Source organism: Sciurus carolinensis, chromosome 12 (assembly GCF_902686445.1).
Source record: "Sciurus carolinensis chromosome 12, mSciCar1.2, whole genome shotgun sequence".
Taxonomy (NCBI): domain Eukaryota; kingdom Metazoa; phylum Chordata; class Mammalia; order Rodentia; family Sciuridae; genus Sciurus; species Sciurus carolinensis.
The window spans coordinates 106,766,173-106,792,780 of NC_062224.1; the positions used below are offsets into that span (position 1 = coordinate 106,766,173).

General features: G+C 37.1%; 1 protein-coding gene across 6 annotated transcripts in view; it reads right to left on the bottom strand.

The window, feature by feature from the left end:
- Positions 1-26,608, bottom strand: part of Rasal2 (RAS protein activator like 2) — a 364,280-nt gene that overhangs the window by 3,119 nt on the left and 334,553 nt on the right. For 3 of the 6 annotated variants that reach the window (XM_047520356.1, XM_047520361.1, XM_047520360.1), the window contains 9 exons: positions 24,329-24,473; positions 22,256-22,492; positions 19,529-19,730; positions 17,403-17,602; positions 15,679-16,540; positions 6,848-6,982; positions 4,820-5,022; positions 3,540-3,627; positions 425-455 (listed from right to left, as the gene is read on the bottom strand). In XM_047520356.1, the coding sequence (XP_047376312.1) occupies positions 425-455; positions 3,540-3,627; positions 4,820-5,022; positions 6,848-6,982; positions 15,679-16,540; positions 17,403-17,602; positions 19,529-19,730; positions 22,256-22,492; positions 24,329-24,473 (2,103 nt within the window). The remainder of the gene's footprint in view (positions 1-424; positions 456-3,539; positions 3,628-4,819; positions 5,023-6,847; positions 6,983-15,678; positions 16,541-17,402; positions 17,603-19,528; positions 19,731-22,255; positions 22,493-24,328; positions 24,474-26,608) is intronic. The other 3 variants (XM_047520358.1, XM_047520359.1, XM_047520357.1) reach the window with 3 other exon arrangements.

Below are 26,608 nucleotides of genomic sequence, written 5' to 3' on the forward strand. Positions count from 1 at the left end.
AAATCAAGCATTCACAAAAAATTATTTGATCCTTAGAGTCAAAAAGAAGGCTAAGAATGATCATAATTACTTATTGTCTACAAAAGTAACAACCTAAGGCAATGCTTCCCCACCTCCACTATGTGGTTGAAAGCTTCTAAGTGGAGAAACTTCCCTTAAAAGTTTTCCCCACTGCCAACGTTGTAATAAAACAAAAAGTAAAAGAAAAAAAAAATCAAATAGGAACTTTTGAAAGTCAAACTCAGTTGGCAAAAGCTGCTCTGACATCGTGATACTGCCTGGATTGGAAGGCAAAGCAATCTAATCACGCCTGACAGGTAGGATTTCATCATGGGGAGTGGCAGGAGCTGGAATGTGTAGGAGGCCAGTGCACTGGGTCAGGGCTGGGAACTGCTCAGCTAGAGAATGGACAGGGTTTACTTGCCTGTTTGAATAATCTCATTTCCATTTATGACCTGTAATTTAACACAGCGGAGATATCACTTGCAACAGTAACCAGGCAGCTGCTTTGCTTCTCATCTGAGGAAGCCCTTCTCTGTTCTCCATCTGAGTCACATGGAGAACATCTGGGAGTCACAGTGTTCCCTCATGTTAAAGGTGGCACATTCCCTGGTCTGACATTTAAGAAGTGGTTCCTTAGTACCATCATTAGGATCCCCACATCTGAGTAACAGAGCACAGGACTTGTGATTCTGCCACATAAACCCAGAGTGCTCATCTTTCTGCAGTTCTAGTTAGAAAGTGGCTGACACAGGTCTGTGCCTTGCAGCATGAACTGACACAAGGAGAGGGAGAGGCTGAATTCACCATGGACAAGCCATTCCTGCAGGAGCACAGGGCCACTAAGAGACATGAGAAGTGCTAGAAATTTTACTCTAGTACACAGAAAGCAAGTATTCATTTCAGAAGTATTCATTTCAGAAATATTTTTTACTATCAGTGCCACCAAGGGATATATCAGAAATAGAAAAGCATGTTACCTATCTGGGAAGCTTTCACCCCCAAACGTATCTTCATTCTGATAAATGATGCCAGAAGGGCTGCTCTGATCCATTAGACACTTAAGAAGTAAGATTTGGTCTTACAAGAAGAAAGGATTGGCTACAAAAAGTCATTCATTACAAAGGATGCCAAAGTATGTTAAAGTCTTTTGCTATAATAAGATTTTAACGCATCAGTAAAGTAACAGCTGAGATTGAGACACTTTCTTTTTAAAGACACTATATATTTTAACTGTCTTTAGTGTTTATGAATTGTCTATGCATGGTGCAGTGGTTTCCAAAATGTGGTCAAGTGAATTCTCCAAGCATTCTTTAGGGATCCACAGTGAGTCTCTGGTAGAACAATTAATTACACAGTAGAGCCTGTGGTTAAATGTATCATATTTAACCAACCCCAGGATGTTCTGACCCATTAGCTGAGAGTGGTCTGTTGTTGATTGGCTACTGGGAGCAGCTGGATATTGGTTATAGAAGGTGTATTGGTTCCATCAAAATAGTCCCAAGAACCAAACTATTTGACAACCACTGTCAAGAGGCCATCCTTAGAAGTCTCACATTGATACTTTAGGACAGCATCTCTCCCATCCTTGCACAGTGACACCCTCTGGTTAACTGAGAAGAGGTTCTTTCTTTCTAGAGCTTTTGACCACCGGAAAGTTGGATTACCTCTCAGGTTTTCACTCTCTGTGACTATGACTTCTGCTTCATACCAGATACCTGGCCCTGGATGTCAAAAAATAGGGGGCTGGTTGGGTAGAAGCCTACAGAGGCTATTGATGGAGCTATTCTGTCAGCCAACACACACAGAATCACAAACATGGCACAGCCGGGCTCCCTCTGCTAGAGACTGACTGTATTAGACTAGCTAAAATTATAAAAAGTTCTGTTTGATCTCATCAGTACTAAAATCTCTCCTGATATAGTTATTAAATCTCTCCTTGCTTTATATTGTTGTATTGAAATTCCAAAGGTGAAAAATTATCAGCATTGGTTTTCCTGATTAAATTGCCTTCTTTAGGGCTGGGGTCGTGGCTCAGTGGTCGAGCACTGGCCTAGCATGTGTGAGGCACTGGGTTTGATTCTCAGCACCACATATAAATAAATGAGCAAAATAAAGGTCCACCAATAACTAGAAAAAATATTTAAAAAAAATAAATTGCCTTCTTTATCCAAACTGTTTCACTAAAGCCTCTGGGAAGAATTGTTGTAGTATGTATAGCAGAGCAGCCTTGTACCCACTACCTTTCTCTTACCCACTGTGGGGATACCTAGAAAGATTTTAAATAAAGGACCAAGTAAAATAATTGCATATCTTTCTTCTGGTTCTTAGCAGGTCAAAATATCCAGAATCAAAGAGTTCAAGAGTCCAAAATATTTTGGGAGCTATGTGGATGAGAGAGCATCACAATGCACACCTGATTCTAAGACTAGTGTCTTGAAAGAGGAGGTGGCCCACAAACCATTCTTTCATGCCTATGCTTTCAGTCACACTTTCAATCCCTCTGAAAAACCAACCCATCCCATATTGATCCTGTAAGAAAACTAGACTGTTAGGTGTATCCTTAAGAATACTGGAGGCTCTAACATACATGGCCACTGGTTGATATATAGAGAAGAGAGTAGAAAATTTATGTATAAATTTATGTATGTATAAAATTTATGCACTCATTTTTATTTCACAGCTTAAGGGTGAGAAATGCAAGCATGGTTGGTTGTCTCAGAGAGGTGGTCCATTCACAGGCTGGGGAGGGTGCTAACAAAACTGCATCTGCCTTTTGTTATTTGTTTCACTCTAAGAAATACAACCATAGTTTGTACTAATAAAATGAAAAGGAGTTAGAAACAATGTCTGCCTAATTTTGCTCCGATTATTGATGTATCTCTGTGAGGAGATCAGGTGTCACAGGTGTAAGCTACTGTGAACCTCAGAGACCTAGATTCAGATTTTATTAACCTTTTCTTATAAAGTTTTATCCAAAGAGACTCTCTAAGCACAGTATCAACAAAGAAGGGCAGCCAAGCACATTCCAAGCATCAATGCCAAACCCTGAACCAAAAGAATAACAAGGAAAGGTGCCTTCTTCAACCTTGTTTTTCTTCACAATTCCATTACTGTCTGGGGTCAGAGGTTGATGGCAGTGGACGTGACTGACAAGACCGTGAACAGCACAGCCAAGCAATGGTCAGTAAGAGGTCACAAGCCAGACACATGCAGTGCACTTTTCACAGTTTACCCCTCAAAGAATGCTCTCCTTTCCACAAGGAAAGAAGCAAAGCCCATCATGCACTAGGTTGAGATTTGTCAAACAACTGTACTAAACACACTAATACTCTGCTGGGTTAATAGACGTGTTATCAGTGAAAGAAAGGAAAAATAACAGAGGCTATGTAGAAATTCACTTAATCTTCAAAAGATAATGCCAAGAACTTCTCAATGCCTCATTTTTAGGACCTGCCTTGCCATATGCAAGGATGAGAAGTTAGAAAATAACAGTTATTACCAATGAGTACCTTCTATTAGATCCAGAGTCTGCTTACCTGTGCATCAATAATTTTCTGCTTTGCATCAATAACTGCTTGCATCTCAGCATGGTCCTTCTTCAATTCCTCTTCCACAGCCATTAGCCTAGAATGTGGCAACAGGAGGTGTCAAAATTTTCCAAGATAGGGCTGGGTAATGTGGAGAACAAGAGACTTAAAACTATCATAGTTCAAGATTTCTATTGTTCCTTCATAAAGGACCTGCAACATCTCTTCTTTCTTCTCTCTCATCTTGGAAGTAGACACCCAAGGTTGATTTCTCTACCTGCATCTATATCCCATCCATTTTCATCTACTTTGGAGCAATAGTCCTGTAATCATTCTTCCCTCTCCTCTATCAGACTCCTCCCTCAGCTCAAGTTACTTTATCTTAAAATATCAAACCAAACCAATAGAGAACAAACTACCCTTTCTTAATCTCAACTTACTTGGTATCCACTGTCCTTTCTCTTCCCTTGCACAGCTAAGTTTCCTCAAAGAGTACTCTATACTTAGTAGGTCTAATTTGTTTCTCATCCACCACTCACGTTTCAACCCAGGAAGAAAGACTTGTTAATTACCCCCAGACTACTAAAACAACAGTCATTTTCCGTCCTCCATTTACTTGACCTTCCACAGCATTTGACAATACTGAAGCCTCACGGTTGAGTATGGACTCTGGAGTCCAACTGCCTGGTATCAAATTCTGGTGTGCCACTAACCACGTGACCTTAGGCAAGAGACTTAGTGAGTCTGTTGCCCATTGCTTTATCTGTAAAATGAGATGGATAATGATGCCTATCTCAGAGGCTGACATGAAGATAACACAGGTGAAGATTTGTAAAGTGTTTAGGAAAGCGCCTGGCCCATGGTGAGTGCCCTGTAAACACACAACTAACACCGACCTCTTCCCCTCCCCTAACTTGGCACTAGTCCTCTGGCCCTGCAGATATCCAGTGAAACTTTCTCTTTTTGGACTTGCTCTAGAAAACTAAGTCTTAGACATTGGATACTTAGAGTTTTTAAACTCAGTTCTCTTCTAAAGTTTCTCAAGTGAGCCACTAAGTTTTCCTTTTATATAACTGTTATGGTTAAAGAAAAAGTCTACCCTTATCTTCAAAGGAAGTGCACACTAGGTTTCATATTTAGGATGCTTGAAGAGATACAGTCTGTCATCATATCTGTACTGACTACCAAAGAGTGAAATGGCTTTTGTTGCCAAGTGTGTTTGGGTCATCCCCCCCTGACCTTGCTGTACCTCTAACTAGCCCACATCTGTTACCAGGTGGTCCTCTAACCTGCTGATGATGCTTTTCATCTGGCTGTCTTTCTCTTCTTGTTGCCTGCGAAGCCGCTCCTCGCTGTCCTCCAGTCTGGCCTTGTATTCGAGCAGTAACTTCTGCATCTGCTGCTCCTGCACCAGCAATCGGCGTTCATACTCCTCCAGTCGCCGGCTAGACACTCTCAGGCGCTCCTTCAGTTTACTAATTTCTTGTTCATACTAGAGCAGAGGAGAAAAAGCACACATGACAAGGAGAAGTTAGTGATTTGCTTTTTCGTGAAAGAGACCCTAGGCAACGTAGCTAGATGCTTCTAAGTTGCTATTCCTTATGCTACTGCTACTGATGTTTAAATATCAACTGGCATAAATGTTCATTAAGCTTTGCCCTCCTTCTGAACATACTTTAAGTCTTAAGCATTCCAAATTTTACAGATTTATGTATCTCTGTCCACATTAAACTACCAGTTGCTGCAAGTCATATCTAATTACTGATGGTATCAAATGGAAGGAAAAAAAAGATCAAGCATTTAGAAGCTTGGAAAGTGACTTAAGCCAAAAGCTGGCCATTTTATAAGACAGATTTGTCTGTGTATCATCACCTGTACTGCAGGATCCCTGACAGAGAATGCCCTTCCATCAGAATGCCCTTCCTTCACTCAACCCTTAGAGAACAAGCAACATTTCTATAATGTTAAGCCCCTAAGTCAATAAATAGAATTTCAAGGCAGAGTAGGCCATTACTGCTTTCTTCCTCGCTATGAAAGTATAAAATAGTCATAAGCACTAAGCAAAGGCCTACCTGTTCTCTAGGGTTGATTAAAATGAACTCTTGGCTAAATTTTCATGATGTGGCTCATCTGCTCAATTTGGTACCACTTGCTGGAATATACATCTGTGATATAAGCAGCCTACAGAAATTCAGTAATTCAGTTGGTTACATGGCCCTTTTTTATATCAAATTTGCCATGGATGGTGCCTGAGTATAATGGAATATCAAATTTTCTATGTAAGGTGAGAAGTATATGCTTTTTAAATACTCATTAGTAATTAATGATAAATCTATATGGTGCATTAAAAAATGCAATTTATATAGTATTATCTCATTTATTTGATGACTAGCTGCTGCTCATCCAACATCATGGTTCCAGAAAGTCAAAGGTAAGGTTTGGCAGTCTAAAGAATTAGACTGTATTAAGAAGCAGAGTTTATACTAATAAGTAAGAAGAAATGAATTGTCTGGTTGTCAATTAAATGTGATAATGCTATACATGACATCAAGGTTATAGTTTGATAATCCTTTTTTATATCTATTTTTCTTACAAAAACCCAAAAACCCTCAAGTTGGGTATGGTGGCACATGCCTGTAATCCTAGTGGCTCGGGGGGGGCTGAGGCAGGAGGATCATGAGTTCAAAGCCAGTCTCAGCAACTGTGAGGCGCTAAGCAACTCAGTGAGACCCTGTCTCTAAATAAAATACAAAATAGGGCTGGGGATGTGGCTCAGTGGTTGAGGGTCCCTGAGTTCAATTGCAGGTACCAAAAAACAAAACAAAATGAAAAAATCCTCAAAATGATAGATGATGTCTTTTGAGAATTATGTATATAGCTAGACATTCTTTACCCAGAAAAGACAAAAACCAAACCAAACCAAAAACCAAACACCAAAACCCCCAAATTTCAAGTCAAATTGTTACCAAGAAATAGAAAATCTAGTTCTATGGCAATTTTGACCTTGGTTGAAGACTAATAACTGGTTTATAGAAATACTAAATATTAACCTAAAATGACTAGAAATGAATATCAGAGTGTCCTCCAGATTAAGCAATCTACATAGAAATATTGCATCTAAGCCCCTGCCCTGCAGCATGGTGGACGTTCTGCACAGATGTTCACAGAGAGGCAATACTGACCTCCTATACACTGGTATGTATATCAGGGTTAACCGAGAGGGCAAGTGGACATGGCAGCAGGAAATCATACTCTTGTCTCAAGTAACCTTCCCATGGCCAGCACTTGTGGGGCAACAAGTCAATAAACTGCTCTACCTTCTCAGCATGCTTGGCTTCATCTTGATTTTGCTCAGTTTCTTCAACATCTTCTTCATACTGTCCATTGTTCAGAACCCATGCCGCTGTCCTCTCTACTGGAGACATGGTGGCTGAGTCCACAGGGGACTGAACCTGCATCAGAAACAGATCATTTCCCAGAACGGCCCACCCAATCAAGGTGCTCAGAGACAGCTGCTCTTGGAGGACGTAACTGTGACCTTCAGTCTTCTAATGAATGCTACCAGCTTTTTAAAAAAATTTTTTTTGGTTTGTTCTTTCTAGATACACAAGACAGTAGAATGTACTTTGGCATATCATACACACAGGGGTATAACCTATTCTTATTAGGACCTGTTCTTGTGTTGTACATGATGTGGAGTAATCCTGGTTGTGTATTCAAATATAAGGCTCGGAGAGTTATGTTCGATTGATTCTACTGTCCTTCCTATTCCTCTCCACCTTCCCTTCCCTTCCTTTCCCTTTATCTAATCCAATGGACTTCTATTCTTACCCTCCACACCCTCCCTGATTGTGGGTTAGTACCCACATATCGGAAAGAACATTCAGTCTTTGGTTTTTAGGACTGGCTTATTTCACTTAGTCTCTAGTTTCATCCATTTACTGGCAAATGCCATAATTTCATTCTTCTTTATGGCTGAGTAATATTCCATTGGATATATATACACCACATTTTCTTTATCCATTCATCTGTTGAAGGATATCTAAGTTGGTTCCATAGCTTGACTATTGTGAATTGATCTGCTATAAACATTGACGTGGCTGTGTCACTGCAGTATGCTGACTTTAAGCCCTTTCAGCAAAATAGCAATGGTGTAAAGTCAACACCAATAAATAAATTGAATTCCTATTATCAATGATGTATCAGCTGAAAGAGATCAGTAAAACTATTCCCTTCACAATAGCCTAAAAAAAAAAAAATACTTGGGAATCAATTTAACAAAAGAGGTGAAAGACCTCTACAATGAAAACTACAGAACACTAAAAAAAGAAACTGAACAAGACCTCAGAAAATGGAAAGATCACCTATGCTGTTAGCTTTAAGTAACATTTAATTAATGCTAGTGTAATTAGGGCTAGGAAATGGAATATACATTTGTATAAGAACAAACTATTCTGAATAGGAATTCGTATACATTGCACCCAAGGACCATTCTTTTTCTCCTTCCAAAGAAAGTCAAAGGTCCAAATGCTGTAAGGTACTAAAACTAATAAAATTAAGATAATAGAATAAGAGAAAGGAAGCATAACTTGATTACTGAAGTGAGGAAATACCTGTTGAACCCGGAGATGAGCATGAACCAAAGAACTGATTAATACTAAACAAACTCACAAGGGACCACTCATTCATCAGAATGCCAAATACTTAGTTTTCATATTAACAATTGAGAGAAAGAGAAGGACAAGTGATACTGGTTATTTTGACAGAACTCTGATTCCTGGTGGGTTAAGACCACTCAGGAGTACAAGTTTTAGACAAATACAGGATCAAAATGATGGGTTCTGGATAGTATACAACACATTTGTTTTCAGTCAGGGTTGCAAGATAAATTGCCCTTTTCCAATTTAAATAGGAAAGTGTTAAGAATTCTGGCCTTGAGGAGCAACTATGGAACTTAGTAGTTAAGTCATTTAATCTCTTCAGTACCATTTTCCTAATCCACTGAAAAAGGACATCATCATCATCATCCTAACTACCATACCTGTCCTGACCATCTATCGTGCAGGGACTTATGAGGACTGCATAAGATAGCGTGAGAGTTCTTTGGGAACTTCAGAGTGCACTGGAGAGGTTAGGTGTCAGTTGTTACTGTATTTATGTTTTGAAAACTAGGGTTTAACATTAAAGTTCATATTAGGCTACTGAATATTACTAGTGCTTTCTCCACCAATAATACTGGAAATAATCCCTCCCCACCCAACTTGCCAAAGAGAGAAAATGAGTGAGGGTGAAAGAGGAGAGAGGGAGAGGGAGAGAGAATGAAAGCAAGGGTGTACTATTTGTACATTAGTTAGCTTTTTATAACTAAAATGTATTTGTATTCTGAGGACCATTCATCCATAATTTCACAATTGAAGGGAATTTTTCTTTTAGGCAGAGCCATATACCTTAAGAATCTTTATATCATTTTGGACTAGAATCCAATTAAACTCTAATATGGATATTTTAAAAGAAGGGGTATTCTGATGACCTTGAGAATAGGAGAAGATGAAAAAAACTGCCCACAGAGACTAAAAAGTTATCAGAAATTGGTTGGGTTGGGAGAGACTTTAAAACCATACACACAAAAGTAATGGGGATGATTCTTAAAGGTTTGAAGAAGGACTTGGGTTAGTTGATTCACAGATCATAGATATGTAGCAATAAGAATAGCTTCAAGGCTGGGTTCACTGGCATGTGCCTGTAAGCCCAGAAGCTCAGGAGGCTGAGACAAGAGGATAGCAAGTTCAAAGTCAGCCTCAGTAATTTAGTGAGGCCCTAAGCAATTTATCGAGATTCAGTCTCAAAAAAATAAAAAGGGCTGGGGATGTGGCTCAGTGGTTGAGTGCCCCTGGGTTCAATCACTTATATTAAAAAAAAAAAAAAAAAAAAAAAAAAAAGCTTCTCACCTGAGGATACATGTGTATAGTTTACCTAAGTAGGTACACACACACACACACAAGCAATTGTGAATGAACTTATAGAAAGTCCCTCTCTAAAACCACTATTTTATATGTAAATATGTCTTAAATTTCAAGACCCTTGGTATTCAAAATTCCATCTCTATCTTCACATTGGTTACAGATGTGTTTCTTATACTTCATTTATTATGTACTGCTTTATTTTTTCATACCTACCTTATCACTAATATATTATTTATCTTTTTCATTTTAATTAAATTTTAACTAAAGATAGGATTTACTGGAGGCCCAGCAAATACCTGGAAGTCAGAGGGTATTGAGTATGAGGGACACGGCAGGAAGAGGGAATCCTCTGCTCTGCAGGCAATGCTACTGTGTAAGGGTGCACAGAAACGGCAAAACCAGTCAAAATGGGGCTCAGGAACTTTGCTGTTAATCCTTATCAGCACCTCACTATTTTCCTTGATCTTTCCTTTCTACTCATAGATGGATGTATTCTGAGGAATGAGGTTGATGCAGGCTGCTGGCACTTCACCACAGCCCTGGTGATCTCTTTGATGACCTTCTCATTGGGGCAAGGGACAAAGACTGCAGGAATGGGGTGGGGGTGGGGGTGGGTCCCAGAAGCCCTGGTCAGCAGGGCTTGGTAGGCATGAGGACATAGGCAGCAGCCCTGGCATCCAAACAAATGACTGGAATGGAGCAGCCCCACTGTAGAGAAGGAAGGCAGATACGGCCTTCCTTCCACATGTGGCCTGTGGAAGGCAAGCCCAGGAAGAGCAGCCTTGTCTGACCTGGGTGGCAGCCATGTGATCACTCAACTCTTTTAAAAGTCATTTTTTTGTTAGCTAAGCCCTTGTGCTAAGCAATATCAATAAAATGAGTTTGATGTTCTCTACATGTTTTATATATTTATAGATATTTCTATATTAATGATTATGTATTTTTCTAATATATATCAAAACAATTACATAAGTGACTAAATAAACATCTAATGTGCACTTAAATGTGAACATCACATTTTGGGAACACTGGCCTATAGAACATAGTTATCATTAATAAAAAGAATGTAACTATCAAGTTATTAAAGAAAAATGGGATGGCATGTGAGAGCACTCTGTAAACTGCAAGGTGCTTCATATACGCACACAGTACAGTCTCCCCCTGCTGGAGTTTCAAAGCAGAGTACAAGTTGTTTCTGTATTGGTAAAGGGGAAATCCTAACGGGTTTAGGTTCTTATTTGATATATGTGTACCTGGAAGGTAAAATAATACAGCACTGAGTTTTAAAAAACTAATAGAAAGTCAATATTTAAAGGAGACAAATGCATTTTTGGTTTTACAATCTTATCACTTCAGCACACAGGGTTTCATTGTGAAATCAGGATTTTCTATTTAAGAGTGATTTGAGATAAAGTAGCTATTAAAACTAAAACCAACTTTACTATTAGGAATTTATTACTTTAAGAGAACTAGTTCAATAGCTTTCTATTTGGTTAATAAGATGCTGCCTGAATTAACTTTTTTTCTCTGTAATTTGTTATGGGTAACTTTACTGAATGTCTTTAAGTGCCTTGGAAACTAATGATATTCTTAAGAGTTCATGAAGGAAATAGGATCTAAGTCCCTAAAAGCATAATAAAAACAAGAACAACAACAACAATAACAATAACATAAGAGTAATCTAGGCTTTAACTGTTGAGTGAAAAGATGTAAAAACAAGGGCTGATTCATTCCACTGGTGATGGTGGAAGTTACCACATCTTCAAAATAACTAATATGAGGTTTGATAAATTATGACAGATTCCACAATTGGAAATGTACATTTTGGATCTATTGCTATTTTATTGGTTCAATCTTTTTTGGGGAGGGGGTTTGGAATCTTATTTTCAGCCACTTCCTGATATATCTTAGTACTCTGTTCAGCACACAGGAGGTGGTATTCTAAAATAACAGAATTACCCTATGTACATATGAGACTACCTTACTGGTGTGATTCTACATCATATACAATCAGAAGAATAATAAATTAGACTCCATTTATGTATGATGTGTCAAAGTGCATTTTACTGTCATGTATAACTAATTAGAATAAATAAAAATATAACAAAATAAATAAAATTTACAAAATAGGTTAGACCAATCTTAACTCTTCTTCCTATTCATGACAAAACTTTACAAAATTATTAAGAGACTAGAAAGTAATAATTAAATAAATCAACTATTTTCTTCCAATCTACTGCACTAGATTGGAAGAAAAGGGTGATTTAAAAAAAAAATTATTGTTATATGCTCTATCTGAAGAAAAAAAAATGATTTTTGTGGTTTTTCTTTTGGTCTTAAGAGTGCTGATCTTACTCCCCAATTATACTATCAACAATGACACCACATCCTAGTTTTTGTTTTTGAGGTACTGGGGATTGAACCCACCCACTGGTACTCTACCACTGAACTATATCCTTTTTATTTTAAGATAGAGTCTCACTAAGTTGCCTAGGCTGGCCTCAAACTTGTGATCCTCCTGCATTAGCCTCCTGCGTAGCTAGGGTTACAGCAGTGAGCCACTGTACCTGGCTCACATAATTCTTTTGTATGGCTGTAACTAAATAAGTGCACAGTAGATGCTCAATAAAATATAATCTATATATTAATACTCTGGGTTCTCTTTGGAATTCACTACTTAAAGCAGAGTTTATTATTAGGAGAAGGACACTATTTTTCTTCTAGTTCTATAGAAGTGCATCAAAATTTTCCCTTCATGATTGTTTGATCTATCTCCTTATAAACCGAATAGCAAAAATTATCATCTCTAGTTTATAGTTAAAGAACTTGAGGAAAGAGGTTGGTAAGTGGTTCAGCTCCCATTCTGCTTAGATACAGTCTTAGGAAGAGAATTTATATCCACAGACTTTCAAAAGGAAAATTAAAGAAAATAAAGCATGAAAAAGACAGCAAGAAAAGGAGCAGGAATTCTCATTAGAAATGTCTCCCTCTTGAGATGAGGCTGTATAGGGTATTCCTGGGAAAAATAATAATGCTTTAGGGCAAAAAGGCGTGACATAGCAGCTTCACTGATACTACAATTAGTCATAACCTGGCTATGCTGGGAACAACTGAGAACAGGCCAGTTCCCTGTCCTTGCTAGTATTTATTAGATATAAATAAGACTTGTTGGCTTCTTCTTAGTCTGATGTAGGTTCTCATAAATAAATAATACTTCTGCTTTCAACACCAAAGAAAGGGCTATCTAAATTAATAAGTAAACTCCAAGAGTGCTTGAAAGTTTGGTTAGAAGAGGGTTTAACAAATTCAAATGTGAACACTGCTGCATTATTACTAATGAGCTTGTCATTTGACAACAGGTGTTTACCTATTTTAAAAGATCTTTTCAAATTCAAATATCTAAAATTAGGGAACATGGTAAATCTGACCAACTCAAACACTGTAAATAAACAAACAAGGTCTGAGTACATGATACATGAGAAATAAGAGAGGAAAAGGAGAAAAAAGAAATCTAATAAGAGGTTCAAAGGGGTCACAATATTAAGAGTTTCCTGAAAAAAAAAATTCTTTCTCTGAAAATTGTTTGACTAGGATTTTCTTTCTTTCCAACTCATTATCTGGAGAAGACTGAAGCTAGTCACAGTGCCAACAATGCCCTCTCCTTTGTGCTAAGATACAAATGGAATGTGCAAGGGACAAAGGCACTGATAATTATAGAGGCCTACAGAACAATCCCCACAAAGAAATCCTCTAGTTTTGGGAAGAGAAGAATTCCCCAACACAATTTGCAATTAAAATATATGAAGGAATTTGTCTTAAAAATGTGCTGATTATATAGAACTTTAGAGGGTTCATGGGAGTGAGATGAGAAACACAAGCAAGAAATGGCAAGATAAGCAAAGCACTGAGGAAGGACGTAAGTTCAAAAGAATGAACCATCTGGGGAGAAAAAGTATTATGGAAAAACCAGAAACTTGAGCACCCAAAACCCAGAGATTTACTTCTCAATAATGTGATGGATAGTGGAAGTTATCAGCAAAGGCATAAACAAAGATGAATATTTAAAGCTGTGCTAGGTCATCTCACTGTGGCTGTGACCCACCTCATGTCTGTACATCATAGATATTCCCTAACTCATTAATGGTTGTAGCACAAAAATTAATTTTTAAATTGGTTTTTGGAGCTGGCATGCGGTTCTCTTTCCCATTTGTCTAGACAGCCTTATGTTCACTCATAGGAACATTTATTCTATGCTTATGTGAAAGGTGTGTTTTCCTATAGAAAAAAGGTTAAAAGTGACGAACGGTTCCAGCTAAACAAACAAAAGGCTATTGAATTACAATATTTATCAACAGCCTGAGTCATGGGTCTTGGGAATTGGGGACTAAATGATGTAGGAAGAATGGGTAGGCAGAATTTTAATCTTTCTTTTCTTTCTAGGGCTGGACCTAAGTCATCTTTAAAAAAAATAGAGGACAGTTCTTTTCATGTCCTTTCCCTGTCCGCCAATCTTATGTTCTTTATTTACTTCCTATCTTATCCTTGGTGCCCTCTTGACACTCTAAACCTCCACATAGATGTTTGCTCTCACATGGTATTCCATCTCTAAAATTACTTTTCATTTTTACCCTAAAAAAACACTTAAATTGTCAAAGTAGTTAACATCAACTAGAAGCTAGCACAAAAGCAAGGTTAAAAAAAAAAAAACAAAAACAAAAACAACTAATTCACAATAAGATGTGAATGACTGATAGTCTACTAACACAAAATTATGTTTATATGTATATAAATGTGTGTATAAATACACATACATTTATAGATAAAGGTATACATAATATATATAAATGATATACAGGAATATATGTATTTTCTATTTTTTTTAAATGAAAATGTCTATTAAGTCAATGAATTAGTGCAAATTTGGGCAATATAACAAAATAAAAATTTAAGACTGAAGAAAAACTTTATTATGCAGGAAGAATGATCAAATAGGAGGTTCTGCCCAGAAGTGTGTTTAAGTTGGTCATGCTTTTTTCACCCCACTGCTCTGCTTCTGTATTCAGGAGTCTATAAATGTTCCATTTATTTTTTCTTTAAATAATTGGTGATGCAAGGGCAAGGGGCTCTGATCATAGCAGAGTGAAGGCAGAAACTGCCAAATTAGTATGTGCCTACCCATAAAAATGGGAACATACTGAGGAGATACTTTGGGATTTTATTAAGGTCTCCCTTTTGCATAAAAGAATTAGTCATACAATTATTTTAATCACAAACTCTCTAGTACTTGTAAAGTTTAATTAGGATTCAAACACTCCAATGAAAGACTTTACAAGAAAAATGTATTTTTAGATAAAAAATAGATACACCTTTAGGCTTATTAGTTCATTCAAAGGGTAAAATATTTACTGGTGCCTCAAAATGTAATATGTAAGAAGGAACAATGAAATTCTTAGCAAATAAGAGATGAGCTTGGAAAACTTGTATTAAGATGGGTGTGGCACTAACTGGGCTTGTCCACGTAAATAGCAATACAAGGGCGGTGCAAATGTTTAGAATACCTGCCAACCACTTGCACTTCTATCTTTTTACACTCTCTTTTACTTTGCCTCTATAGGGGTTTAGTTGTTTATTTTTCTAGCCACTTCCAGGAAAAGGCAAATGGGACTTGGTATTTCTCTAGGGAGTTGGGGTGTGAAGTGAGGAGTAGTTATTTTAAATTCTCAGCTCAAAATGCAAAGCTTAATTCTTGAAGCTTAAGAAAAAAAATTAAGAGGAAATAATTTTCAGATTCCAAAACATGTATTATAGTTGATTTCAACTATAGATTTCATAGTTTAAGTGTGTACTCATTCATTTAACATTGTAGATCTGTTCTAAGTGCAAAATGAGGTAGCTGCTCCACTGCCTGTAGAGCAGGAAAGGCCTCCTGAGTGATTGCTGGAGAGATCCTAAGGGTAACGAGTCAAACCACATTCTGCTGTCTCACCTAACCAGAAACCTCCCAAACCTGTCATTTCCTTCTGCCATTGAAAGGCTGCAGAGAATATGCTTAAGGGGAAACCTTGCTAACAATGGGAATTGCTGATGATCCCCTGCCCCCCTGCTCCACCATTGATTTATGTATAAAGAACCAGGGAAACAGCTGGACCAAGGAGAAGCCAATCCACTCTGGTACTTGTCCCTACCTGCTGTGTCTGTTGTCTCTGGATTGCTCTCACTTTGGGAACAGGGCTCTCTCTGGAGGAAGAGGACTGCTGCCGGGACCGGCTCCCATTCTGCACAGGTTCAGCCACCAGGGCTGCAGATGCCACTGACATGCTCCCAGTACTACGTAAGGATGCACTGTGTGGAAGGGATGCGGGGGCTTTGGCTCGGGCGCCTAACCCAGCCTGGTCCATTTTTCGGATTTGGGCCTGCCCAGTACTATTTTGTCGTGGCAGAGCAAGAGGTATGTGTCTGTCTGGCATAGTGTGCCGCCGGGAGAAGTCTTCACTCTGAGTGCTACGTTTGGTGAAATCTTCCATGCTGCTATTGCTGGGTCCACTGAGTTTGAAGTCTTCACTGTTACTTTGGCTTCTAGAACTGGCAGTGCTTAGGTTCTCCAAACTGGAATCTACAGAGGCCTTTGGCATTGCTGGAATTGGGTTATTAAGGTGATAAACAGGGTTCTGGAATGACAAGGGCTGGAGACTTCCTGGTTGGTTCAAGGCTGGGTGTAGGGGCCTTCTTACTTGGGGGGCACTCTGGGGAGTGCTCTGAGTTTCCCGCAGTTGTTTGATGCTGGCCACCTGAGTTATGGAAAGCTGGCTTCCTGTCAGGCGCATAGGCACATCAAGCATGACAGATGCATGCTCCACCTGAGCAGCATGCGTGTCCTGGAGGTCCATGAGGGAGATGCTCCGACCATTAGGAAGGCTGCTTTCCTTTTCATCCTTTTCAGAATAAGTCATACTCTGGGAGGAGGCCTGCTGAACAAGCAGTAATGTTTTGCCTCTGAAATAGCTGTCTGTGTTGTCCTGGCTTGGAGATTTTAGTTTGTGCAAATCACTGTGGATAAGGAAAGGATGTGGATTACTCTTGAGAGCAAATTCAACATAGTTAAGTTTCTTCAATTTGGGAAAATTTCTGAAGTTTCACAGGCCCAGTGTGGATACTAAACTTTTTTTAGAAATTCAGGTTTCATCATTATAATTTTTAGAATAAAACTCATCGTTTTTACTTTTTCCCCAAAGGTAGAGAATAACACTTCTGGGGGCTGGGGAGATAGCTCAGTCAGTAGAGTGCTTGCCTTGTAAGCACAAGGCCCTGGGTTCGATCCCCAGCACCCAAAAAAAAAAAAAAAAAAAAAAAAAGAATAACACTTCTGTATACCACCATCACAGTCTTTAGTTTTTACTAGAATTCCAATAATAATCCACTTGGATTTTAAATCCTCCAACTTATACTTAATTAGTTCTATTTAAACCTTAAAGAGAAGAAGCTCTGAGTAGATAATCAAAGGGCCCCTGCTAAAGGTACAACCTTGTCAATTTAGAACAGGAAGTCTAAGCAATCATGTTGTATCTACCTGTCTCGTTGACAAAGTCAGCTTTAAAATGATTTTAACTGATGGTCGCTAGAGTTTTGAGTGCTATACTACATGAAAACATCAATTTCATAAAGGCCTTTAAACTTCCATTAAGCATGATATAGATTTTGAATACATTTACTGAACATAACTCTATACTACAATTCTAAAAAATGTTATCCTAGATCTTGTGCTTTATAACAATCAGATTTATCTTAAATGATTTTCTTTAATTGCTTATAAGCTTAAAGTTGCAAATTCAATAAATGAGTCAAAAAAATTTCTGCTAAATCTAAACATTATCTTTCTCTGAGACAGTATTACAAATCCTCTCTTGCATACCTGTCAGTAGGGTCTTCAAATATTTTCTGCAGCCCAGAGGAGAGGCTTCCACTGACGTTTGGACTGGAGTTATGTTCAGTGAAGCGTCTCAGCTGCTGTTGTATTGGCGTAGGATTAGTCAGAGACTTGGTAATATCAGCAAGAACACGAGGGAGAGGACCCAGTTTTGCCACGGTCGCCTGTAGGAAGGAATTTTCACCCTAATTGGATAATAAGCATTGTGACATCCACCACAGATTGTTTTGGGACAGCGATGCCCATTGATGGAGGGGTGTAGGTTGGAGGGAGGGGTAGGTATTTGCGTATGGGAGTGGCAGGTTCATAATGCATTGTTATGGAGCAGCGGAATCATGGCGTCGAGATGAATGGAGGAGGCGAAACAAGGTGCAGCAGACATTGAGGAAAGAAAGGAAATAGAAATTAGGATTATGCAAATAAAAAATTAAAAGACATGCTCAAAACAACCAGACTATTGCCATTCGACTAAAACAGGCATGCAAAGCAAACTAAATCTTTGGGTAGCTAACAGACCAAGGTGGAGAAGGGATGGGGATGAATCAAACACCTTCTAACCAAAAGGAACTTTGCAACCAGAGGACTGGCTAGTGTGATGAAACTTCCAAAGAAAAAGGATCATGTGAGAAAAGAAACTCATGCTGACATACAAGAAGGTGTTGCATACAGGGACCCCGAGCACGGCAGGACATGCAGTTAGTTGATATTGCCTCCACTATCCCAGTCAATCTTGGGAACCCTGACCCATTGTCAACTCTTTCCATTAGTAACGTCATTTTTTTTTTTTTCTTTACACAATAAATCAGGCAAATTCTCTCTCTGAGATATGTCTAGATATACTTCTGCTTCCTAGGATCAAACAGAGACTAAAAAGGAGAAAGTGTGTTTATACATCAAAGCCTGTTAAAAAGACCTTGATCTTGAGTAAATCAGGCCTATTCACAAGATAACATGTAAGTAATGAAGTTACTCAACAAAGAATAACTTTTTAGTACTTGTTTTATCCATCTCAATCATTTTTTTTCTTTAGGGATTTTTTCTTCTCATAGGGTCTTAAGGACCATTTCAACTGTTAGTTTTACATGGTTGCCTTTGGGTGTTCTTTATCTTCTCAACATTCAATGAATGAATTCAATGAATGCCTCTAAAGAATACCTTTACTTGCTCAACAATGTTGAACCATGATTCATAATAAAGGAATTTACCCTAGATAGAGCTGCAACTTAAAATACAGCTTGCATTTCTGAAAATGAAGAATGGGTTCTTGAGAATAAGGAATGGTTTATTGTCTTCTAAATGTTTTAAGGACCAGTGAACACACTTCCATTTATATTTCCTCAGGAAAGTGATCTTTGTTAATAGGTTTTATTCCTCTCCAATTTTTATTAGTACAACATTTCTATAATTAATATGCAAATGGAGGAAAACAATTCACAGAAAAATAACCTTGTTTTTTGAAGTTATTCTGACATACTACTAAACTGTTTTCTACTGTAAACCGTTCTTTTTTTATCAAATTCCAGAAGGAAGAAAATGATTGGCATGCTTTACATTTTAATTCACATAATAACATTCTTATAGTCAGAAAATAAGTAAATAATTGATTTCTATATTCTTAATTCATATCTGTGGAGAAAAAAATCAGGATTTTCATATCCCATATGATTCAGCACTAATACTTATAAACTTTAACTTGAAAAGTCAAAGAAAATTTTTTCATGGGTAAAGCTATAAACATGATAAAAAGCATTTTTTGAGTTGGTCCTTTTGTTAGAAATTACTAGATAAAATTTCTTATCATCTTATACATGAATAAGAATGTATACGCCAATATTTGCTATTATTAGTTTCAGATATGTATATATATAAATTTATAGAAATATACTTCATTAACTCAATTAATTTAAAAATATGTTAATGATTTCATTATTTTCAAGAATTTCATGGCTGTAGATCACATAGTTTACTCAGCAATGACCTTCAGGTATCTAGGGCAAAAGGTTGCTTTCAAGTAGAAGGAAGTTAGTGCCCTCACTCAGACACTCTCCAGAATTCAGGTGCACTGAAGTTCTCTATCTCCCAGTTCCCATCACTCTTCCAGCCTACTTTACCTTATCAAGTTGGGAAACTACTTCCCACAGTAAGGAATGCAAAACTGAAAGCTCTCGGCCCAGATCAATGTAACCATCAAAGCCTGGGGTGTTTGAGATGGTGTCTGGATTAGAGATCTCCAAGAGAAAGCGCTTCATTCCGCCCCATTCATGTTCTAAAAAATCATTCATGAATGCCATGTATTCCTCTTTGTTACCAAACCTGAAGTAGAGGGTGAGAAAATGAGAAAGAACATATTCAAGAAAAGAGAGATGATCATTTTGAGTTGACTTTACACAGAGGTATAAAATTGAAAATAAAAATTGTAGATAAAACTAATTTTTTTTTTTTTTTTTTTTTGGTAAATGAGAGTACTAAAACATACTTTTCTTTCTTTCTTTTTTTTTTGGGTGAACCCAGGGCCTCCATCATGCTAGGCAAGTGCACAATCACTGAGCTATATCCCCTTTAGCCCTAAAAGTCTAGTTTCTTAAAATTTAATGTATACCAAAAAATTGAATAGCTTTCTATTTTCTCTATAGGGTAAAGCCTAGACTTATTTATTTATTTATTTTTTCCTGGTATCTAAAGCTCTCTATGATATAGCCCTTACCAACTAAATGCTCACCAGCACAAATTTCTATATCGCTTGTTTCTTCGAAATCTCCTAGATACATTATACAGTATTTCACGTCTTCCCCCTTATCCATGGTATATAGTCCAAGAACTTCAATGTATGTCTGAAACTGCGAGTAGTACAGGATCCTATATATACTATGCTTTCCCCCCATACATACATAACTATGATAATCTTTCCCTTTTTCACTTAATGGAAGCCTCTACAGCTTCTCTTTGGCATATCTGAATTACTAGCATCAATACTCTTGTGCTATTAAGTAAAATAAGGTTACTTGAACACAAGCACTATGATACTTTGACAGTTAATCTGACAGCCAACATGGTTACTAGGAACAAGTAGGCAGCATATACAACATGAATACACCGAACAAAGTTATGACTCATGCCCTGGTTGGGACAGAGCTGGACAGCATGACATTTCTTTATGCTACTCAAAATGCTACTCAATTTTAAACTTACTATTTCTGAAATCTTTCACTCAGTATTTTTGAGTAATGGATGACCATGGGTAAATAAAACCCTGGAAAGCAAAATCTTGGATAAGGAGAAACTACTGGATTCTTTTTCTCCTCTAAGCCTTTCGTCGTGTTCATTATTTCCACTAAATAGATGAAACTTCTTCACCTATTTAGATTCTAGCTATCTTTAGGGCCTATTTAAGTCTATAAAAACACTTGTTCAAAGACAAACTAGAAATAATTTTTATCAGAATTAGCTCAAATATGGGTAAATATGTTATCTTTCTGCTTTGGCTTACATATAGTGTACACAAAGTTAAAATAGTGGATTTCTAAAAAATCACAATTTACACTAAAAAAACCAACTGTTTCATTTAAGTTTTAATTATTTTCTTTCACATACTAATAGAAACTTGTTTTTAAGCCATAATAGCAAATACATCTATGATCAATTTTGCAAGTGTGAATACTTTTCCAGTTATTTTAAAAAATTATTTTCAATAAATTATAAAACAATACAAACTTACTAGGAAAAAAGATAAAAATAGTGAACAGTGTTTCATTTTTCTTTCTTCACAAAGAAAAAGTATGGGTGCATCCATTTACCTATCTAAACATACCTGCTATTTACATTTAAGTATAACTATACTCTCCTTTTTTTGAAAAGAATTAAACTACACAAAAAAGTTGAAAGAATATACAATGAACACCATATATCTTTTATCTACATTAACCAAATGTTAATATTTTGCCAAATTTGGTTTCTATTTATACATATTATACTATTTTCTGAACTATTTTAAACTAAATTACAGATATTATCATCTCTAAATACTTTAGCACCATTTTATTCAGAAAAGGAGTATCTCTACATAAACCAGTGCTGTCTTCATACTAAAACATAAAACATGATTTATGAATCATCTATAGTCCATATTTAAATTTTACCAATTGCCCCCAAAGAACTTTTATGGATTTTTTTTTTTTTTTCAAATTTAAGATCCAAGTAAGGGCTGGGGAGATAGCTCGGTTGGTAAAGTGCTTGCGTTGCAAGCACAGGGCTCTAGGTTTGACCCCCAGCACCGCCAAAAAAAAAAGATCCAAGTAAGTTTTAAGTATTGCATTTATCTTCTTTTGAGCTACAGAGTACCTTTCCATCTTTTGCATTTTCTTTGTTTTTTTAAAAAATTTTAAAAAAATTTTGTTCTAATTAGGCATTTTCTTAACATCATTTTGTAGGAAGTAGTCAAGCTAGTTGTTTTGGACAATCTACCCATAAAATATATCTGACTGTTCTTTAGATTCTGTGTTTTCTTATTGCTAGAATGATAGCATATGCATCATGTTATATCCTTTTTTCTTTTTAGTACTTTTCACTTAATTTTATCTTCATCATTTTCCATGTATTTGGATATTCTTTGAAAACAATGTTTAAGTGGCTATAAATATTTCACTAAATCCATAACCATGGTTATTTAATATTTACTTCCAATTTTTTGCTGTTTTTCAATTTTTCTATTTTTATTGATAACAATAAAAATCTGGTAATAGGGAGTGATGAGGTTCATAGGTTCGACACAGATTTTAGGACTCATGTTATTTTTTAAAACCACATGTTTCTAGAGTGTTTATGATAGGAGGATCACCTACTTGGCAAAGTTGGCCAGGTTCTGAATGACCTTGGCAATAAGAGTTAGAGTCCGAGATGTACGATCATCAGGATACTCTTGCATAAGGTTGAAGAGACTAGGTGACATAATGGCTGGGCAAAGAAAACGGAGAAACAATGAGGCACTAATGAGCCGCTCACTGATATCTTGCTTGCCGCGGTTCAGGCACTGCTGTTTCCATGATGCAAACACTTCTTTCAATTCACGAGGGAAAACACTGGGGGAGGGAAAAAAAAAAAGATCAAAACCTTTAAATACAAAAATACTATAACCCATGAAAGCACAAACGATCCCACTCTGACTCAGTCCACTTCTGCACTATAGCTGAGCTATGAGGATGACCTAGGAGATGTGCAAAGATGTGGCTCTGCCCAATTCATGGCAGAGGTGTGAGGAATTCCCAGAAAGCCAGATGGAGACTGGAAACTGAAAACTACAACACTCTGGATTAAGGTGGCATGAGACTCCTAATAAAACTATCTAGTTTAATACAACTCACCAAAATGTCTCTAAAGATTTTTCATCAAAAATCTTCCACAATCTCACCAATTTCTGGGGATACAGCAATGACTAAAATTCATGATCACACCTGTTCAACATTAGAAAATACTTTAGAAAGCTAGAAAAATACTTTGGAGTATGAGAGGATGTAGTATTAACATTATGAGGGGCTGGGGTTGTAGCTCAGTAGTAGAGAGCTTGCCTTGCATGTGTAAGGAACTGGGTTCAAATCTCAGCACTGTATATAAATACATAAAACAGAAATCCATTGACAACTATAAAACATCTTAAAAAATATTATGGGAAAGATTATTTAGGTAGTTCAGAAGCAGTTCTGCTTACGAAGTGCTAAAGGAAAGAAAATAAACAGTTTTATTTAGATACATGTATCAGGTTATCCCCAAATCAGCAAGACAAACATGAGTGCCCATGTTCCTCAATCTCCAAACTGGCCCTTCTAAATAATTGTTTTCTACTAAACCTCTTGCTATTACTAAAAATTGAAATTTTTATTACCATAAAATTTAAATATTTTATGTGGTTCATACATTTGAATTTAGTTTTCATCCATTTTGTGGAAAGCAGTTGTTATTAATAACTCAGACTATTGATATCTTATAGATGTAAGCTAAAGACAATTTCCACTTCTAAACCTTATAATTGAGATCTATGAGTTTCTTTCAACATTTTTCAAAAAGGTGAATTGTGCATTGTAAATGCATCAGATAGCAGGTGCCACGCTCCACTGTGAGGTCTGCTTGAGCACACCATCCTGGATAGGGGAAGTGTACTGGGTGGGCAGCATCCTTCCAGTGATTTGTTTTCTTCTCATTTTAACCTTGAGATAGCACCAGAGAGGTCAAATGTTAACCTTGCATGCAATTCCAGAAAGCCTTTTTCTGTCCTGTTTTCTATGTCTCAAGAGCAACTAGCAAAATGGTTGAACCCTTTGCACATTTCTTTTCAGGAAGCAATGTTTCTCATAGGCTGTGGTGGTGCACACCTGTAATCCCAGGGACTTAGAGGTAGAGACAGAATTGCAAGTCCAAGCCCAGCCTCAGCAACTTAGTGAGGCCCTGTCTCAAAATAAAAAATATAAAAAGGATTGGAGATGCAGCTCAGTGGTGAAGAGCCCCCAGGTTCAACTTCGATTCCCAGCCCAAAAAAGGAAAAAAAAAAAATGTTTCTCAGCATTTGCTTCTCCACAGTTGTTATCAATAGTGTCCATGGATTGAACTAGGATCTGGTTTTCTCCTGTGTTCTCCAATGTTCCTCTCCCCAAATCCCTTTCTTTTCAATATTTATGCATTCTCAGTGGGTAAAGATGTCAATGCAAATTTAACATTAGTCATGTTTGTGTGCTAAGGACACACAGATTTTTCAGTAAAATTAATTGTGATAGAGCTAAAAAAAAGAAGTACATCTGTCTAAAATGGAGATTTAGATTTTAGGAATATATTAAGGTAACTTTGAAATTGTCCCCAAAGTCTTTCCTTTGTGATAAAAAAATTTAAGTTCTATAAGCAAGGGTTCACCATGGACACCAGCTCACCAGTACGAGTTGATGATCTTGCAGAAAGCCAGTTCACAACACATTTTTAGGTTGCTCTGATGGTCTATCAGTTCACTAGATGAACATTTGCTGGGATCCACTTCACAATTTTCATCTGATTCATACAAAGCTTTGATGAACTCCCCTATTTGAGGAGAAAAGATGACAGAAAGTATGACTATATAGAGTGTCTTCCTGAAGAGAATAAAAGGATTTAGGATTTCTCTCCTAAAACTATAATGGGAAATTTTTTTCCTCAGACCTCATATGGAAGGCACAAAGACTGCTCAGAAAAGTTCACTGTTTTGGTACCTAATAGTTCTCAATATCCCACATATCATGTTTATTTTCTTTAATCTGGCAGTAGAATAATAATAAGCATCATCAATGTAGTATTTATAAAAATAGTAACAATATGACTTTAAACAAGATGGTTATCTTTTACTAAAACCCACAAATACATTAAATTAGCACAAATTGTAATTTGTTATAAGGTTACCTTTATTAGAGTAACTAATTATCCTAGAAAAACAAACAACCTGAGTCAGATTGAATAGCCCACCTAAATAAGGTTCTAGGGTCCTTGTGGGTGCCAAGTCTAACCCTAACCCCACAGATGCAAGTGAGACTCTCCAAACTTATTGCTCATAATGGGGATAGTCATTTAATCTGGCTCATTGCAGCTCCCTTTACATATGCCCTAAATGTTTTCCCACAGAAATTTAGCTTAGAAGCCCTCATATAACCTATACCATATAAAGATACACGGAGCATTCTCTGAAAGAATCAATCATTACCTTACCTGTTCATCCTCCACTACACACTAAACCTGTATATCTTCTAGTGTTCCAATTTTTATTCTGTTTTGTGCTTATTTACTCACATCTGTTTCATTTCTAGAATAAATACCAGGTTTTAATCATGTTCAAATCCTTATCACTCTGAATAGCTCTTGAAGCATGGTAGGAGTTAACAAACATATTGTTTTGGGGGAGGGTACTGGGACTGAACCCAGGGGCACTCAACCACTGAGCCACATCCCCAGACCTTTTTTGTATTTTATTTAGAGACAAGAGTTTTGCTAAGTTGCTGAGGCTGGCTTTGAACTCATGACACTCTTGCCTCAGCCTCACTAGCTGCTGGGATGATAGGTGTGCACCACCGCACCCAGCTTCAATAAACATTTATCAGAGATGGCAGGATGTATCTGGTTTTCTTTAACGGGTCTTTATTAAAGAAGAGTGGAGCTTTCCAGGATTCTTCTAAACTTGCTTATATTGTTTGAGGTTCAGGCTAGTATGGCAGTTCTTGAATGCCTACAAAATCAAGTAGTAGTACCAAGAGGAAACATTTTTCTATCAAAATAGTACTGAGATAAATGAAAGCTTTTAAAAATAGCTATGATAGAGGATGGGAAATAAAAATTTGGAAGAAACATGCTTAGAGAACAGAAAAGGTAGTGGTACATAGAAAAAGTAAAGGCTTTACTAAGCCAGACAGATCTGGGATCAAAATCCTGGATCCACCAAAATGACTGGGAGGCCTTAAAAATAATCAGAGCCTAACTAAGTGCTTAGGTTGTTTAAATGTAAGTTTGTGTCCAGAATGTTCTATGAGGTGTTCTTTAGGAAAATCATTAGCTCATTATTACCTAGCACTAATACTTTACGTATAGGAATACGTTAAAAGGCATGGCCATATTAAGGCTGAGAGGAATTTGCCTCTAGCAATTTTCACAAGGGTGAAAACTGGGCCTTGTGAGGAACTGCATGTATCTCACATGGTATCTCCTGTGTGTCACAGGACACCAACATGAAGTATCACCTCATTCAGATAGGTAAAGGGGGCTAACAGATGGGAGATTTAAACCTAAATGAGGCAGACTGAAATAAAGAACAACGTTTTTATCAAGATAGATGAAGACAGGCTAAGGAGCAGGCTGGTATTTGTATAAAGTGACTGACAACTTTTAAAACCAATTCTCTGTAAGAATTCTTCAAACAAAGATGCATCTATTTTTTGTCCAACGTGTATGAAATATAGCAAATCTTTGGGAAGAAGACAATCCAATTCCTGTCTTGAAGAAGCTTACCAACTGGTTCTGTTTATGTTCTTAGAAGCAGCATCCATTTTCACCAACCTGGCCTTACTCTTAGATAACAGATAGGTTAGCAGAGATCTTTTGAGGGGTTACTTAAAATTTCCTCCCACGCTCACTGAATTATTTTCATGCCTCACTGAGTCAATCAGTTATTTAATTATTCATTGTCATATCAAATG